This window comes from Salvelinus fontinalis, chromosome 21 (genome assembly GCF_029448725.1).
Source record: "Salvelinus fontinalis isolate EN_2023a chromosome 21, ASM2944872v1, whole genome shotgun sequence".
Lineage (NCBI taxonomy): Eukaryota > Metazoa > Chordata > Actinopteri > Salmoniformes > Salmonidae > Salvelinus > Salvelinus fontinalis.
Window position 1 is genome coordinate 49149489 of NC_074685.1, and position 16842 is coordinate 49166330.

At 42.9% G+C, this 16842-nt stretch overlaps 1 protein-coding gene and 1 long non-coding RNA gene across 6 annotated transcripts in view; both read left to right on the plus strand.

The window, feature by feature from the left end:
- LOC129819054 (ras-specific guanine nucleotide-releasing factor RalGPS1-like) overlaps nt 1-8270 on the plus strand; it is a 273360-nt gene extending 265090 nt beyond the window's left edge. For 2 of the 5 annotated variants that reach the window (XM_055875572.1, XM_055875570.1), the window contains 7 exons: nt 89-137; nt 883-963; nt 3703-3808; nt 4775-4867; nt 5313-5418; nt 7115-7206; nt 7482-8270. In XM_055875572.1, coding sequence (XP_055731547.1) covers nt 89-137; nt 883-963; nt 3703-3808; nt 4775-4867; nt 5313-5418; nt 7115-7206; nt 7482-7511 — 557 coding nt within the window. In that variant the 3' untranslated portion in view covers nt 7512-8270. The remainder of the gene's footprint in view (nt 1-88; nt 138-882; nt 964-3702; nt 3809-4774; nt 4868-5312; nt 5419-7114; nt 7207-7481) is intronic. The other 3 variants (XM_055875573.1, XM_055875575.1, XM_055875574.1) reach the window with 3 other exon arrangements.
- Nucleotides 8271-12050: 3780 nt separating this feature from the next.
- On the plus strand, nt 12051-13358 carry LOC129819057 (uncharacterized). The gene is made up of 2 exons (XR_008753995.1): nt 12051-12160; nt 12195-13358. It is a non-coding gene; the product is annotated as an uncharacterized LOC129819057 (long non-coding RNA).
- The last annotated feature ends 3484 nt before the right edge of the window (nt 13359-16842 follow it).

Genomic DNA, 16842 nt, shown 5'->3' on the forward strand with positions numbered 1-16842 from the left:
ATGCTCAGAATTCGGGTATTGGGTACTCTGAGGTTGCCAGTTAGCATTGTCTGTCCGTGACAGCAGTATTTCCCTGTCTCCTTTTTAGGCAGCAGCGAAAGCTCATTCGGCGAGGAACTCTCGCCAGGGATGGAAAGGTTGGTACCATCTGCCGTTTTTTTTAACGTGGCAACCCAACCCAGCGCTTAACCTTACACGTTTTTTGTTTTATCACTTTGAAATGGGTCTCTATTTGCACACTATTAGTGAATGACATAGTCGTAGATAAGCAGAGATACTTACAATGTTTTGATTGGCTGTTTTGCGTAATACTTTCCGATTTTGAACTGTACCTCCTTGAATGATTTACTAATAGTGTTTACGTAGTCGCTCATGTTTATCATCTCAAAGGGATTACAAGCCTCATACTAACGTTTCACGCTGTTATGAAATTGTTGCAAATGAGTGTCTAAGTGTGTCAAATCGACCTCACTGAATAAAACTCACTAAAGAACAATATCATTGCTCTTAAAAGGTCCCAGCGTTGAGTGTCGACCAACGTTCTCATGTTATCTCGGTTTCCACGTCCGACAAGATGTGCAATTATTCTCAAACCCTATTTCTCATCTTTAATTCCAATCACTGAATGAATCAGACCTGGGTCAAATACACTGCACTTCATTTAGCTTGAAGTTTGTGCTATGGGGACTATTTAATTGGGTTCATTGCGCCGTAAAAATTAAATCAAGTGCTCCTCAAGTATTTTCCGTATTTGTCCCAGGTCTGGTTTAAACATCAGAACTATTAGGTACACTTGTGAAAAAGGGGAGGGGGGTATTGTAAACCAAATAGCAGTGAACCTCCTGGCAACTCAGACTGACTGTTGACAATGTGCAAACACAGGGGACGCATGTATGCCACACTGGGCCCCAACTGGAAGGTCCCTCTACGTAATTCACCCCGGAGCCGCAGCTATGTTTACAGGTACAGTGGTGGTGGTGGTGGTGGGGTCGGGTTATGTCACATGTTCTAGGGTCATAGGTCATTCATCTCTGGGAAAAGAAGGGTGAGGTGTCACCTCTTGTCACTGCATGCAGCGTCCGTCTCACTCACGCTTCGAACACACCGACTGCGTCATTGCGTTTCGATACACCAGAAGTACATTCATTTCCAATGGAACGCTGCATTTGCCTTGCAGCATTGCGTTGCAGAGGCAGTTGCAGTGCGTTCTGTGTGGTGCATACGTTCGATAAATCGAACGTATGCATCAAATTGTATGAGTGGACTTGACAGAAAGTAGCAAAATATGAATGTAGATCTTTTTTTTGCACACATTCAGTAAACATTTGGGATTACATAAAAACAGTTTGATTGCATAATTTCTTTACATTTTTTATTTATTTATTTGCCAAGTATATTATTTATTCGATGACATCCTCAAATTAATTTTGAGAGCCTATAATATAATTTCCCCCCAATATGCAGTTTTGGAGCGAAATGCAATAATAAATAGTCAAGATAGGCAGAGTAGGCTCTTTCAACAATGAGACCAACGTGGAAGGTGGTATGACTATTTCTTTCACACACACCTCATTGGCTAGGTTAGCAAGCTAGGTTAGCTAGCTAGCTAACGCTAACTAGCCACATCTAACACAAGCTCACTACTAAACTGACCTGGCAATCCTACTATCGTGGACACTTGTCTCCAAGCAGCATTTTTTGTGTTTATGTCCCTGTAGCTGTCAGCAGTTGTGTCAAAAAGACACGGTTTTGAGGATACTGCGAAAATGATTCTCTCCTCCATGTGTCCAACCGCATGCGACCATTTGCAAAAGGTACCTGCATCAGTATAGTTGCCTAGCTGCGCAAAATGTTATGCAGCAGTGATGCAATGACGCAGTCGGTGTGTTCGAAGCGTAAGTCTCTTCACACTGTTGGTGGAAGTTGCCCCTAACCCCTGGTCTACGGTCAGTCTCTTCACAGTTTTGGTGGGTTTAATGGTTAAAGGGGAAGTTCAGTATTTTACAATTTGATGTTAGATGGTTTCCTTACCCTGCTAGTAGTTTATGGGCCAGGAGAAACTGGAATCCATGGTTCGAGTTTAACTTTAAACAGCACAACAAACTTCGGCCACTGCTAGCTTAAAATTGTATGGGCGTGACAGGGATATGTGGAGCATATTAAGAAACTAGTTTCCCTTTCTGTTTTTACATATTCCGCATGGTTTTAAGATGGCGCAGGCTGAAGTTTGTAGTGGCTGTTTAAAGAAAAACAAACTACGGATTACATTTTGTCTTTGCGCATAGACACATTTTAGGGTGAAGAACTATCACAGCGTTATATTGTAAAATCCTGAACTTCCCCTTTAAGGTTGGGGTTTCAGGGGTTGTGGTTTGGGAAAGATGTAGTGAGCTTGGAGTAGGGGAAACTTCTACCCGGGGCATCCTTCTTTCTCTGTATATCACGGTCACAGCCTTTTGAGTCCCTCGTCTCCAAACTCCAGGGGTAAGGGACAAAGGACTTGGACAAATGCTACATCGACTGTTTCTGATTTCCCGTTTGACCCTAAGCTGTCTGTTTGTCTTCGGGCAGGGTGTTTCACTGAGAATTTAAATGAGAACCATTGTGGCGAGAGGAGTGTAAAGGATGCTTCTTCAGGGTTCTCGTGAAAATGTTCTACTGTAATTTATACATTATACCATGCACTCATTGACCGGAGACTGGGCCAAATCCTAACTTTTTACACATGTGCATCTGTGCGACTCTTCCACTGATATCAACGCACACGGTTTTACACAAAACCTCGAAAAGGTGTGTGCATATTATCTCAAGTTATCTTTTGTCCCACTGTTCCACTGTCAACTCTCTGCTACAGAGGGATCAGAATGTGGTCTGAATGTCGTCATGATCAGGCTAACATTTATCGTCATCAGCTTGTCCCCTTTTGGTTGGCACGGCGATCCCATGCTTCACCCTCTTCCAGCTCCCTAGAAAGTCTGAATAGCTAAATCGCCTGTAAACAGTGGGCAAAATTGGTCGTAATTACATCGTTCCTGTTGTATACGGATTATATAAAGGAAGGTGTCATTTTGGAACTTGTAAAACAACACGTCTTAAAGTCGTTATTTGGTTGTTATCCAGATATCTAAAATACGAAGGCTTTCCCTGACGTCTTGATAATGTAACGAAGACATCTTGTCTTGATCTGGTTCCCTGACCACTCTGCAACCAGAAAACCAGTTTTTACAACATAACAATGACGTAATTATGACGTTCCCGGTCTAATTTTGCCCGCTGGGTACCTACTGCTCTCCTGGTCTGGTTTATTAAGACTGAGGGTTTCAGATAGCCTTCCTTTGGTCATGCACCTTGTTCTACTCTTAGCTTTAGTGGAACTTAATTTAAAAAAAGCATGCAAACCCCAATTGACATCTGTCACATCCCGTTATCACACAACACCATATCTGATCATTTTGAGGAGCTCTGCCAAAGAGACGAGCGGTGTCAGAGACCTATACCCTTTTCACACTATCATGTTCTGGTTATATGGTTCGTTCCAGAACAGTTCCAGCGACTATGGTGGATGCAAAACCGAGGCCGGCTCAGTACGGCTTGGCTTAGTTCGGTAGTGTGAAAAGGGTACTAGAGAAGCCACGGTCTCTTCTACTACTGTTCATACAACTTTGGTTTTGACCCCTTCCTCCATCCTCATCCCTCCCCCAGCCCCTCAGGTGCCAACCCGTGCCACGGGTGCAGCGAGGTGGGCAGTGTTACTATCGAGGGGCCCCTTCGGAGGAAGACCCTGCTGAAAGAGGGCCGAAAACCCAAGGTAAGGAGTGATGTGTCCACTCTCTGACTCCTGGTCCAAGGTAAGGAGGGATGTGTCCTCTGTCTGACTCCTGGCCCAAGGTAAGGAGGGATGTGTCCTCTGTCTGACTCCTGGCCCAAGGTAAGGAGGGATGTGTCCACTGTCTGACTCCTGGTCCAGAGTAAGGAGGGATGTGTCCTCTGTCTGACTCCTGGTCCAAGGTAAGGAGGGATGTGTCCTCTGTCTGACTCCTGGTCCAAGGTAAGGAGGGATGTGTCCTCTGTCTGCCTCCTGGTCCAAGGTAAGGAGGGATGTGTCCTCTGTCTGCCTCCTGGTCCAAGGTAAGGAGGGATGTGTCCTCTGTCTGACTCCTGGTCCAAAGTAAGGAGGGATGTGTCCACTGTCTGCCTCCTGGTCCAAGGTAAGGAGGGATGTGTCCTCTGTCTGACTCCTGGTCCAAGGTAAGGAGGGATGTGTCCTCTGTCTGACTCCTGGTCCAAGGTAAGGAGGGATGTGTCCTCTGTCTGACTCCTGGTCCAAGGTAAGGAGGGATGTGTCCTCTGTCTGACTCCTGGTCCAAGGTAAGGAGGGATGTGTCCTCTGTCTGCCTCCTGGTCCAAGGTAAAGAGGGATGTGTCCTCTGTCTGACTCCTGGTCCAAGATAAGGAGGGATGTGTCCTCTGTCTGCCTCCTGGTCCAAGGTAAAGAGGGATGTGTCCTCTGTCTGACTCCTGGTCCAAGGTAAGGAGGGATGTGTCCTCTGTCTGCCTCCTGGTCCAAGGTAAGGAGGGATGTGTCCACTGTCTGACTCCTGGTCCAAGTTGTTGTTTCTACAGTGTTTTCTTACCTGCTCGCTCCTCCTTTTCTCTGTAATTGAACATTTTCTTACTGTTATACCATACTGTAGTGATCAAGGAACAAGTTGTTCATTGTAAGTTATTCTTATAGTCAAAACTGTCATGTTATATATGTGTGATTGTGCTCCAGTTGTCATCGTGGACACGCTTTTGGATCACTCTCTCTGGTTCGACACTGACGTTCTACGGGGCCAAGGCCTTGAGGGCCTCCGAGAGGAAGCATGTGAGTGAGACCATTGGTGTATTCACTAGGAAGCAAACGAACAGAGAGAGAGACTAAGTTGAACTAGTCCAATAAGAAACTTCAGTTTTTTGTTGCCCAACAGTTTTCAGTTGCAAAATGTTTTGCTACGGGTGTGCACTAATGAATAAACTCCTGAAGAACCTGTCTACTGCAGGTTTTTTCTCTCAACACAAACTAAATAGTGGTCCTAATAGTGACAATGTTCAGTTTAGTAGAAGGAAATGTAGGGGAAAAAATGTTCAGTTTACTAGAAAGAAATGTAGGGGAAACAATTGATGAGTAGCAAATAAATAAAAGTGGAGAAAGACATTTGGATCAACATCGAAACAAACGCCCGTCCTCTAGAGGCAGACGGCTGTGTGGTTTTCATTACACACTTGCGATGCCGTTCATCTGATCCAGTGTGGTCACATCTTCCCTGCAGTACAAATCTTCAGCCTGTAAGAAGGTGTGTGTAACGGGCTGGATGGTGGTCCTGCCTGACGACCCGGCTAGACCGAACATCTTCCACCTCAACGACCCGGATAAAGGTGAGCCTTGGAGACCATTTTTTTTGAATGTTGTACAGGAGAAATTGTATTAGTATAAAATATATTTCCCCCCCCAAAAAAATTGTCAGTAGCTCAGTATTTTGTATTATTTATTTTATACTTGTCTTTAACAAGAAATCCAATAATTCTGGATGTGACTGTATATTAATATATTTGTTGATCCCAGGACATATTGCTGGATGTCTGAGACATATAAGGTTTGGTTTTCTAGCGTACATTAGCGAAAGGACACCTGTGTCAGAGGAGGAAGTGAAGCACACTGTCACTGCAAATGAACTGGGGTTGAACGTAAACACTTTTTTTTAAACGAGTCTCGAATCCAGACTTGTCTGTGAACATGAACTGTACAGTAGTTGTCCATGTTTTTTGTCGGTATGGGCGAGGGTAAAGATGGTCCTAATGGTTGAGGTACTTTTATTTTGCTCACCAAACCAACATGATTTTTGTCACTCGGGGGACAACTTTGTCTCTTCAGTTGAGGTTTGTTTGCACCAGTAGATAGGTTTCCATCCAATTGGCAACAGATTGTCATGTGAATATTCTAAAAATATACATGAAAAAAAATGTGCATTTTCCCACCCGAGATGTTTCCATCAAATTGACTTGTTGCAGATAAATTACGTAGTGCACATGAAAATACCTTATGCGGGTAAAATCCTATGTACCGAAAACATATACAAGTTAAATGCATTTTCAACTCTACTGATGGTTTTCTCACAACAACAGAAATGTTTCGTTATATTGCGAATGTGACCACGCTGGTCTTGGTACGTGCTGTCTAGCTAACAGCTTGCAGATACAGTGCGGATATAGCCTGCATCAGGGACTCCCAAACTTTTTCACTCAGGGCCCCCCCCCCTTCCTGCATTGGGGAACACCCCGTGCCCCCCCCCCCCCCCCTGCGCCCACCACGTATTTTTCTATAGGCACATGAAACAAACTGTTCACACCCCTCTTGTTGGTGGAGAGAAAATTGTTGCAGTTTTAAAGCAAATTTTCTTGCAATTCTCTACAAAATCTATGGACTAAAAAAACCTAGCAAAAAAAAAAAACGTTAGCTGATATTGGCTAGTTGATCTGGACATTTCTGACAAGTTCTAAATAGCTCTCCTAAGGCAGGGTTTCACAAATTCGGTCCTGCATCGAGGATCATGTCACCAGAATTAGACCCTGGATATTTATTGGAAAGGAGCATCAAGCTCATCACGGTGCACTTTCACCACCCTGTGAAGTTCATCATGTATTTAATCTGTAGCCCAATAAACTGTATGCTTTCCCAACGAGTCATAGTGGGAGGACCACACATGTCATTGCGTGACTTCAAATTTATTTCAATAATAACGATTATTATATCAATATTTGCGCATTAAAAGCGTTTCCACTGAGATTTCTCGCCTAATTAATTTTACAGACACAAAAAAGATCCCACCTTGTCGAGCGTATTTTATTTTGTCGACAAATGTTCCGTGCTCATCAGGCCTATCATGACATGTTTCATCTGACATGTACTTTACTCGCGTAAAAAGGTTCGATGGAAACCTGGTAACTGCTTGATTCCCAAAGAACCAAGGAGGAGGGAGAGGGGTGCTATTCGGTCTGACCTTAATTAGCTCAAGCAAATGGTTAGGTTGTTTTAGGTCAAACTCCCAAGCCCTCTTGTCTTGTTGCTTCACAGGTAATGTTTACAAGTTCCAGACGGGATCCAGATTCTCTGCGATCATCTGGCACAAAAACCTGGAGGAGGCTTGCAGGAGCTGTAGACCTCAGGTAGTAATGTTGTCTTTATAATCGACTGAATTGATTCCAATTATTTATTTATTTTTTAAATATATACACAGACACAACGTCAATTCAATGGTAGTACATGCATTAAAAAAAAAAAAAAATGATTGAGGATGACACCAAAAATTAAATGACTGAAGTTATTTTTCTTTCAATCTCTTGGGGAAAATGTGCCATTTTCATTCTGACCACAGCTGACCACACCTAATTCCTTCTTTCTTCATTAATGTACTTCATGTATTCTGCTTGTGCCTTACCAGATACCAGCCAACCTAATGTCATTTGAGTAGTGGACAACCAGTCAGCTTGCCCAGTGGGGAGTTAGCGCCAAGCCCATTTCTATGAGAGTCTAACAAACTCTGATAAAATGGTGGAACGGAGGAATTGATTGGAATCCTAAGAAATGAGGGGTGAGGAAGTGTGTCATGTGTCCGATTCTACAGACTGGAGCAGATGCTCTTTACCACTGGACACACACCCAGCAGCGTTTTAGCCAAGGACTACATGCGATGTCTCTCTTTCCAGAGAAAGGAAAAACACATATTTAAGCCCTTGTTTCGTGTCAAAGCTTTCTCGCTTGTCGTCGTTTGTTCTGCTGCTATAAACGTGTGAGCAAGCTCATATTTCTTTGGCCCATGTTGGGTTTTGCTTAGAAGAAAGGATTTAAAAAAAATACCTGTAAATGCACAAAGACTGACAGTGTTAAGAGACTGTGATAAGTAGGCTCGGGGACCAGTGACTTGGGCCCTTGGAGATCAGCACTGCCATGGCCCCCTTAACTATTTCAGACAATGTTTCAGACCACTGTTGACTGGACACCTTGCAAAATACACGCTAGACTGATGCTCATCGTCCACCCTGGTCCTTGCAAAACACACGCTAGATTGATGCTCTTCGTCGACCCTGGTCCTTGCAAAACACACGCTAGACTGATGCTCATCGTCGACCCTGGTCCTTGCAAAACACACGCTAGACTGATGCTCATCGTCGACCCTGGTCCTTGCAAAACACACGCTAGATTGATGCTCATCGTCGACCCTGGTCCTTGCGTCAGTCAGCCGGACTGATGCTCATCGTCGACCCTGGTCCTTGCATCATGCAGCCGGACTGATACTCATCGTTGACCCTGGTCCTTGCGTCAGTCAGCCGGACTGATGCTCATCGTCCACCCTGGTCCTTGCAAAACACACGCTAGATTGATGCTCATCGTCGACCCTGGTCCTTGCGTCAGTCAGCCGGACTGATACTCATCGTCGACCCTGGTCCTTGCGTCACAGCCGGACTGATGCTCATCGTCGACCCTGGTCCTTGCATCATGCAGCCGGACTGATGCTCATCGTCGACCCTGGTCCTTGCGTCAGTCAGCCGGACTGATGCTCATCGTCAACCCTGGTCCTTGCGTCAGTCAGCCGGACTGATGCTCATCGTCAACCCTGGTCCTTGCGTCAGTCAGCCGGACTGATGCTCATCGTCAACCCTGGTCCTTGCGTCATGCAGTGGACTTTACAGCAGAAGTCATGACTCTTTGAGTTTTCAAATAAGGGAGAAAGGACTTGGCTTTCTGAATAACTAGTTATTTAACATACAAAGGCTCAGCCAAACCTGACCCCCCCCCCCCCCCCCGCTCTGTCAGACCATACTATTTATTATAGCCATACAAACAATGTCTGCCGATTTTAAAGACCAATTTTTTTTAACTCCAAGTAGGTTGAGAAAGAAAAGTCTTTATTGGTTCGGATGAGATGACAAATGGTGATAGACTTTTCTACCAGTCAGAAATGAAACAAACACACAGAAAAAAAAAAATTATGTTGCACTTTTGTCATAACATTTTAAGTTTGATTCACAACTTTATTGTCCATCAAGGGGAAATGTATTTGGTCACTTGCAATGACATTCGTCATCATATAGAAAAGACATCACTGATTTTTGTTCCTCTTGTATACGAACCAGCTTGAAACCTCACTACCAGATTAAGGCCAGCTTAGAGAAGGGTCAAGAAGACACTAGATCAGCCAAGGGCTTCAGTTCTCTTGTGATATTAATCTGGTTGAGATTTCAGACAAGTCAGTGGGTTTCAGCACCATCAGTGAGTTAATTGTAAATATTTAAAAAAAATATATATATATATTTTTGTATTTATTTTCTCTTTAGTTGTCAATGGGAAATGATAGCACGGTATGATTTCAAGGGGGACAGTTCACCCATATTACAAAATTACACCCTGTGAACAAGTTATGACAACAATCCATGCTGTGGTTTAGTTTCCTTGGAACGGTTTCCACATGCTAACGATTTAGAAGTTGTGGCACAAATCCCATTCAAGTCATGGGACTGATATTAGCATTTTTAGCACATGATTTACAAATTATCCAAAAGTATCTAAAATTGTTTGTGAAGCTCAAAAAAAAGTAACTTATTCATGATTTGAAAATTATGCACAGAAAATGCTAATATCGGTCCAATGACTTGAATGGGATTTGTGCCACAACTGCTAAATCGTTAGCATGTGGAAACCGCTCCAAGGAAACTAAACCACAGCATGGATTGCTGTCCATAGACTAAGGAAGCCAATATACCATTTTGTAATTTGGGTGAACTATCCCTTTAAACGACCCACTGTAAGAATGTGGTAAGAGTGCACGACAGGGTTCCTGAGTGGCGCAGCAGTCTAAAGTGCTGCATCTCAGTGCAAGAGGTGTCACTACAGTCCCTGGTTCAAATTCAGGCTGTATCACATCCGGCCGTGATTGGGAGTCCCATAGGGCGGCGCACAATTGGCCCAGCGTTGTCCGGGTTAGGGTTGGGGTATGCCGTCATTGTAAATAAGAATTTGTTCTTAACTGACTTGCCTAGTTAAATATAAAGGTTAAATAAATAAATAAAAATAAAACAATGAGCGGTGAGGACCTTACCCTTGGGCTTACACCAACAAACCCGGTTTCCTGTAATTTGGGGGAATTAAAAAAGGGATGACGATGCCATAAATACAAGCCAAATGTGTTGCTTCAGAAGCACAACAAAGTTACAATTTAAAACATTATCTGTGTGTGGACTTATGTTTGTTTGGACATTTGAAACACATTAAGACATGATATCATGTATGGCTGGAAAATAAGAACTCAAATTATTTCATGAATGAACTGATTTTATTGAAGCCATAGTCCCAAATGCATCCTCTATAAGTATGCTGAATGCCAATCATCTATGATGTGACAATCACAAGGGTGAGATGTTACCCGGGTCAAAACGGTTACCTGTGGTTTAACACACGTTTGGTACTAAAAATTAACCATCTCTGTAAAAAGTGGTTAGGACATCAACCTTTAATTTGTATTTAAAGAAAACGTTTATTTTTCCTGTATTAATTAGCACCCACCAAAGTGTGTATGACTGAGCCAATCAATGAGTTGTTTGAAATATATATCATGTATTGTTGTTTTTTTTAATGAAGGACTGCATTCTGAACAAAAGAGAGATACGGGTAACTGCCAAAATAAAGGAAACCCCAACATGTCTTAATAGGGTGTTGTGCCACCACGAGCCAGAACAGCTTCAATACGCCTTGGCAAAGATTCTACAAGTGTCTGGAACTCTATTGGAGGGATGCGACACCATTCTTCCACGGGAAATTCCACCATTTGGTCTTTTGTTGATGGTGGTGGAAAACGCTGTCTCAGACGCTACTCCAGAATCTCCCAGAAGTGTTCAATTGGGTTGAGATCTGCTGACTGAGTAACACCCTCTTTCAACCCCCTGTTCTCCATGGAGACCCCCTCTTTCAAAGTCTTCTTCTAGCCATGGTAGCCAAAAATAATGGGCAACTGGGCATTTTTATATCCATGACCCTATGCATGATGGGGAAACCCTGCTTTAAGGTAGGCAATGACTGACATGACAAGAGGAACTGATGATGCACTACCCAATTTTGAAATGGTACCTTGTGCATTCCTACTATTACGATAAACTCAGAAAACCACACCTGTGTGGAAGCATCAGTATACTTTGTATTCCTCATTCACTCAAGTGTTTCCTTTATTTTGGCAGTTACGTGTAGGTGTTTGGTGTGGTCGTAATAATGCCTCTATGCTATTGTGTTCCATAGTTCCACTTGAAATCACTTTCCTTTGAAACCAGAGAGTCAATTTAATGTTTGAACTTAGAAATTATCTGTGTAGTTGCTACAATTACCGTCCAAGTTTCAGATTTGTAATTGTTTCACGTGCATATTGAAATGTCCATAAAATGTGAACGTTTATGTGCTTACACAAACTGAGTTACAATTGACTTGTATTGCTTTCACGGACTTACAGTTCTTATTCTGCCAGCTCAATGGAAAATACTTGTTTTATACTGTTGTCGTCATGAAGTTGTCATATTGTACATGTCTGAAAGTTGCACATGTAATTTATTATTACTTTACATTGAAACATAGGCCAGTTAGGGATTTGGAGTGTGTGTGGCAATGAAACAAATGTTTTGTAAAGCCGGGATATAACTTAAATTATTAGAAGATTATTCAAAGACAGATGTTCATCTTCATAAAGACTTTTGCAAAGTAGATTGGGATGTTTCGCTCTAGGTCCTCCTCCTCTCACACCTGTATCGGTGGACCAGAACTAAATTATGGGAGGGGGCACCCCAAATGAATGATTAGAGGGGTGGGGGGCCTCCCCCAAATGGATTAGAAGGGTGGGGGGCACCCCAGATGGATTAGAAGGGTGGGGGGCACCCCAGATGGATTAGAGGGAGAGGGGGGGGCACCCCAAATGAAGGTTTAGAGGGAGGGGGGGGGGGCACCCCAAATGAAGATTTAGAGGGGGGGGGGGGGGGGCACCCAAAATGAAGGATTCGGGTGGGGCACTCCAAATGAAGGTTTGGAGGGAGAGGGGGAGCACCCCAAATGAAGGATTAGAGGGATGGGGCACCCCAAATGAAGGTTTAGTGGGAGAGGGGGGGCACCCCGAATGAAGGATTAGGGATGGGGCACCCCAAATGAAGGATTAAAGGGTGTGGCACCCCAAATGAAGGATTAGAGGGATAGGGCACCCCAAATGAAGGATTAGGGACGGGGCACCCCAAATGAAGGATTAGGGATGGGGAACCCCAAATGAAGGATTAGGGATGGGGCACCCCAAATGAAGGATTGGAAAGGTGGGGCACCCCAAATGAAGGATTAGAGGGATGGGGCACCCCAAATGAAGGATTAGAAGGATGGGGAACCCCAAATGAAGGATTAGAGGGAGAGGGGGGGCACCCCAAATGAAGGATTAGAGGGATGGGGCACCCCAAATGAAGGATTAGGGATGGTGCACCCCAAATGAAGGATTAGGGATGGGGCACCCCAAATGAAGGATTAGCAGGGGGCACCCCAAACGAAGGATTAGAAATATACATCTGTATTTGATTTCTACTTGGTTTTGAACACCTGAAATGCTAAAACACAACACTGTTTCTCTGCGTGTGCAGAGGGTATTTGTTTTCTTCAGACAGAATTAGCTGTCAATAAAATCAATACAATTTGACGGATCGTTATATTGAAGCAGATTCAATACACATCCTCAATCATCAGTCAAATGGAACATGTGTGTGACATTCTGTTTGGCTGGCTCAATACCCAAAGTCTAGCCCCTGTTGAACTTGATCTAAAGCCTCTAAGGCTGGGGTTAACAGTTAGTTTAGCATGTATAGCTTACTTGCAGCATCCTCACATTACAAATATTACTGTAGCCTTTTCTCCTCAAATGTCAGATACATACCATTGAGCATACATGTATTTGTGTCATGTACATAATACCTTTTGAAGTCAGTTTTTTGGGGTTTGCTATCACGTGTTGACGTTTTATTTAGTCTGCTTTCTTCTTCTGGTGATTTTCTTTTAATTTGATACTTGTATCGGACAGATTTTCTGTTTTGTAAAAAAAAACGTAGATATGTAATATGGGACGTTGCATGTATTTTGTGTACAAAGTTTTCTGGTGTCTGTAGTGACTGTGAAAAATGACAACCACTCACTTGTATTGCCCTGTGAATATTTTGCTAAGTTATTTCTAACCTCGGCATTGATGTACGTTGCTGTAATTTTTCAGCTTTAAACGTTGACACCAATCATGAATTAAAACCATTCTGGAAACTGAGCCGGCGATTTCTTAATGATGACAAACACTTTTACACTAATTGTCTTTAGCACATTTTGCACTCGAAAAGAGCGTATTGATTAAACTGGAAATATTGACATGCATTAAATACGAGTGTTTGTTTGTGTGGTTGGGTGCGTTTTCACATGAGTATAACGCTACAAGATTGGCACACCTGTATTTGGGGAGTTTCTCCCATTCCTCTCTGCAGATCTTCTCAAGCTCTGTCAAGTTGGATGGGGAGCTTCACTGCACAGCTATGTTCAGGTCTCTCCAGATATGTTTGATCAGGTTCAAGTCCAGGCTCGGGCTGGGCCACTCAAGGACATTCCGAGACTTGTCCCGAAGCCACCGGCTGTGTGCTTAGGGTCGTTGTCCTGTTGGAAGGGGAATCTTTACCCCAGTCTGAGGTCCAGAGCAGATTTTCATCAAGAATCCCTCTGTACTTTGCATCTTTCCCTCGATTCTGACTAGTCTCCCAGTCTCTGCCGCTGAAAAACATCCCCACAACATGATGCTGTCACCACCATGCTTCACTGTAGGGATGGTGCCAGGTTTCCTCCAGACATGACGCTTGGCATTCAGGCCAAAGAGTTCAATCTTGGTTTCTGCTACCCCCTGCTAACTCAACCCTCCACTATAGACATGGAATCACTGGCCACTTCAATAATGGAACACTAGTCACTTTAATAATGTTTACATACTGCTTTACTCATCTCATATGTATATACTGTATTCTATTTTACTGTATTTTAGTCAGTGCCACTGTAAAGGGTTGCGTCAATCGAATCTGGTATCAGGATCAAATGTGATTCAGAGTCACTGAATTTACTTTAAGTATCTTTATTTAACACAAGCTATAAATGGTAAATGCAATTTTCGTATATACGGGTTCACTGTATCACCACGCAGGGTAAAGCAGAGAACTGACTGAAATAGTACAGACATCTTCTTTTATACTGTGACAGAGGTAGTTCCAACTTTAGAGTTAGCCTGTCATTAGTAGAGGCTTAGCGTGGTTTAAACTTGCTAGCCTATCGGTGGTGGTGCCCAAGCTGGTCCCAGCCTCACAGCACACAGGATCCAGATATCCGGAAGTGTTTGTTGTGAAGTTTGAGCTGAGTTGTCGGTGGCTACACATTCCTCAGTTCCTGTTTTCTTGTTATTCAGCATTTTTCCATCTTGTCTCAACCTTCTGGTTAGCACAGTCGACACCCTAGATTAACAACAGCTTTTCTGCAGTCATTCTATGTTTTGTGATTAACATGTCCTATTTCTATAAGGCATATATTTTTGTTAAAAAAAGAACAAAACCATCCTTCACACCACCACGACATTACACGTCCTAATATTTATGTATTTCTTAATACCATTCTTATACTTTTTAGTATGAATTGTTACATATTACTGCACTGTTGGAGCTAGGAACATGTTGCTCCACCTGCAATAACATCTGCTAAATATGTGTATGTGACCAATACAATGTGATTTGATTTGATGAGGCGACGCAAGCAGGACACTTCACGCTGAGGAGTAAGTTTCACACATCCCCAAGCAGGACACTTCACGCTGAGGAGTAAGTTTCACACATCCCCAAGCAGGACACTTCATGCTGGGGAGTAAGTTTCACACATCCCCAAGCAGGACACTTCACGCTGAGGAGTAAGTTTCACACATCCCCAAGCAGGACACTTCACGCTGAGGAGTAAGTTTCACACATCCCCAAGCAGGACACTTCAGGCTGAGGAGTAAGTTTCACACATCCCCAATGTGCTACATTCACTAAAATAACATGGTCACTGCGGTAGAATGTTTAATTTGATTGGAGATTTTCTGCATTTATCAGAGTGTCATCAGGGTAGCCTGATTTCAGATGTGTCCATGTAAACAGGATTATTAGGGAAATTGTTCTATCCACAATAATCTCATTATTTTGTGCATGTAACTGTGCTCTCTGACTGTCCAAACATTTGTGTGTGTGTGTGTGTGTGTGTGTGTGTGTGTGTGTGTGTGTGTGTGTGTGTGTGTGTGTGTGTGTGTGTGTGTGTGTGTGTGTGTGTGTGTGTGTGTGTGTTCAGGCAGCGGTCATTTGCTGACATGGTTATGCTAGTTGTCATAGTAACAACGGGTGTATGCACAGTGGTGTAAACTGATTGGTGGTGATGCTGCTTCCGATCACTCAGAAGTTATGTAGCAAGCTTAAGGTGACAACAATGCCTGCCATGGATGTTTCCCCAGTTGCTTTGAATGTGCTAAATCATAGTGCAAGAACACATTTAAAGCCTCAAAGGATAAGATGATTCAACTTTCAAAACGCGTTTATTTTGGCTAGTCGCGTCAGTCAACTAGCTAGCTAGGTGTCTGTTCAGCTTTCTAGTACATTCACTAATTTGTTTGTAAACAATTAACACGCTGGTTAGCTAACCACATGTAATTGTCGAACTGTCAACCGAGTAGCTAACTAGCAACGAAGGCATGCCAAATGACGGTCTAAAGACCACTTGAGGGCAAATAAGTCAGATTTCACCGTTCAGACACATGACCAGGAATCAGATTTGTATCTGACTTCAAACCACCTACGAAATTCCTTTTAAAATTCCTGTTATTTTTTTCAAAGATCTCTCACAAAAACAAGCATATACCAAGCCTTTTACATTTAATTCAGCTCGTGTCATGCTAATTTAGCTTTTTGCAACCCGCGGAAACAACTTTGAAGACAACTGACCACAAAATGTAAAATCTTCAAAACAGCCTAGCAGTTAAGAGCGTTGGGCTAGTAACCAAAATGTCACTGGTTTGAATCCTCTTGCCGAATAAGTGAAAAAAATCTGTGCCCTTGAACAGGGCATTTAACCATAATTGCTCCTGTAAATCCCTCTGGATAAGAGCGTCTGCTAAATGACTACAATGTAAACCTGCTCTGCTGTCAACAGAGCTCGGTGCTTATTGTCCGATGTATTAGGCTACGAAATACAACTTTTTGGAGATAATATTAAATTATATGTTAAAGACCTCACTGACTGATTCAGAAGATGAATAATCATATTTCATAACAATAGGAAGTTAATATTCATCACCAAAGCGCATTTTCACCCACTCTGTACAGAGTCCATGGGCTAAAAACCTACAACCTGTTAGCCACCTGTAAATCATTCATATAAATTGGCAACTTTTGCTTCATCTCATTTCAAAAGTAAAACCATTTTCCAACACATGACATAATGCTCTGAGTTGGATCATCTCAATGTGCACTGACTTGGCTCCTCTAGTTTGGAATGGTTGAAAAACGAAACCTTAGGCAACTAAATCTAGTGCACCTTTGGCATCTTACTGGGTGATGGGTGGATGCGAGCTTTGTTAATAGGTATTTTCTTAACTGCATTGTTGGTTAAGGGCTTGTAAGTAAGCATTTCACTGTAAGGTCTACACATGTTGTATTCGAGTGCATGTGACATAACATTTTATTTAATAAGAAGAATATGCA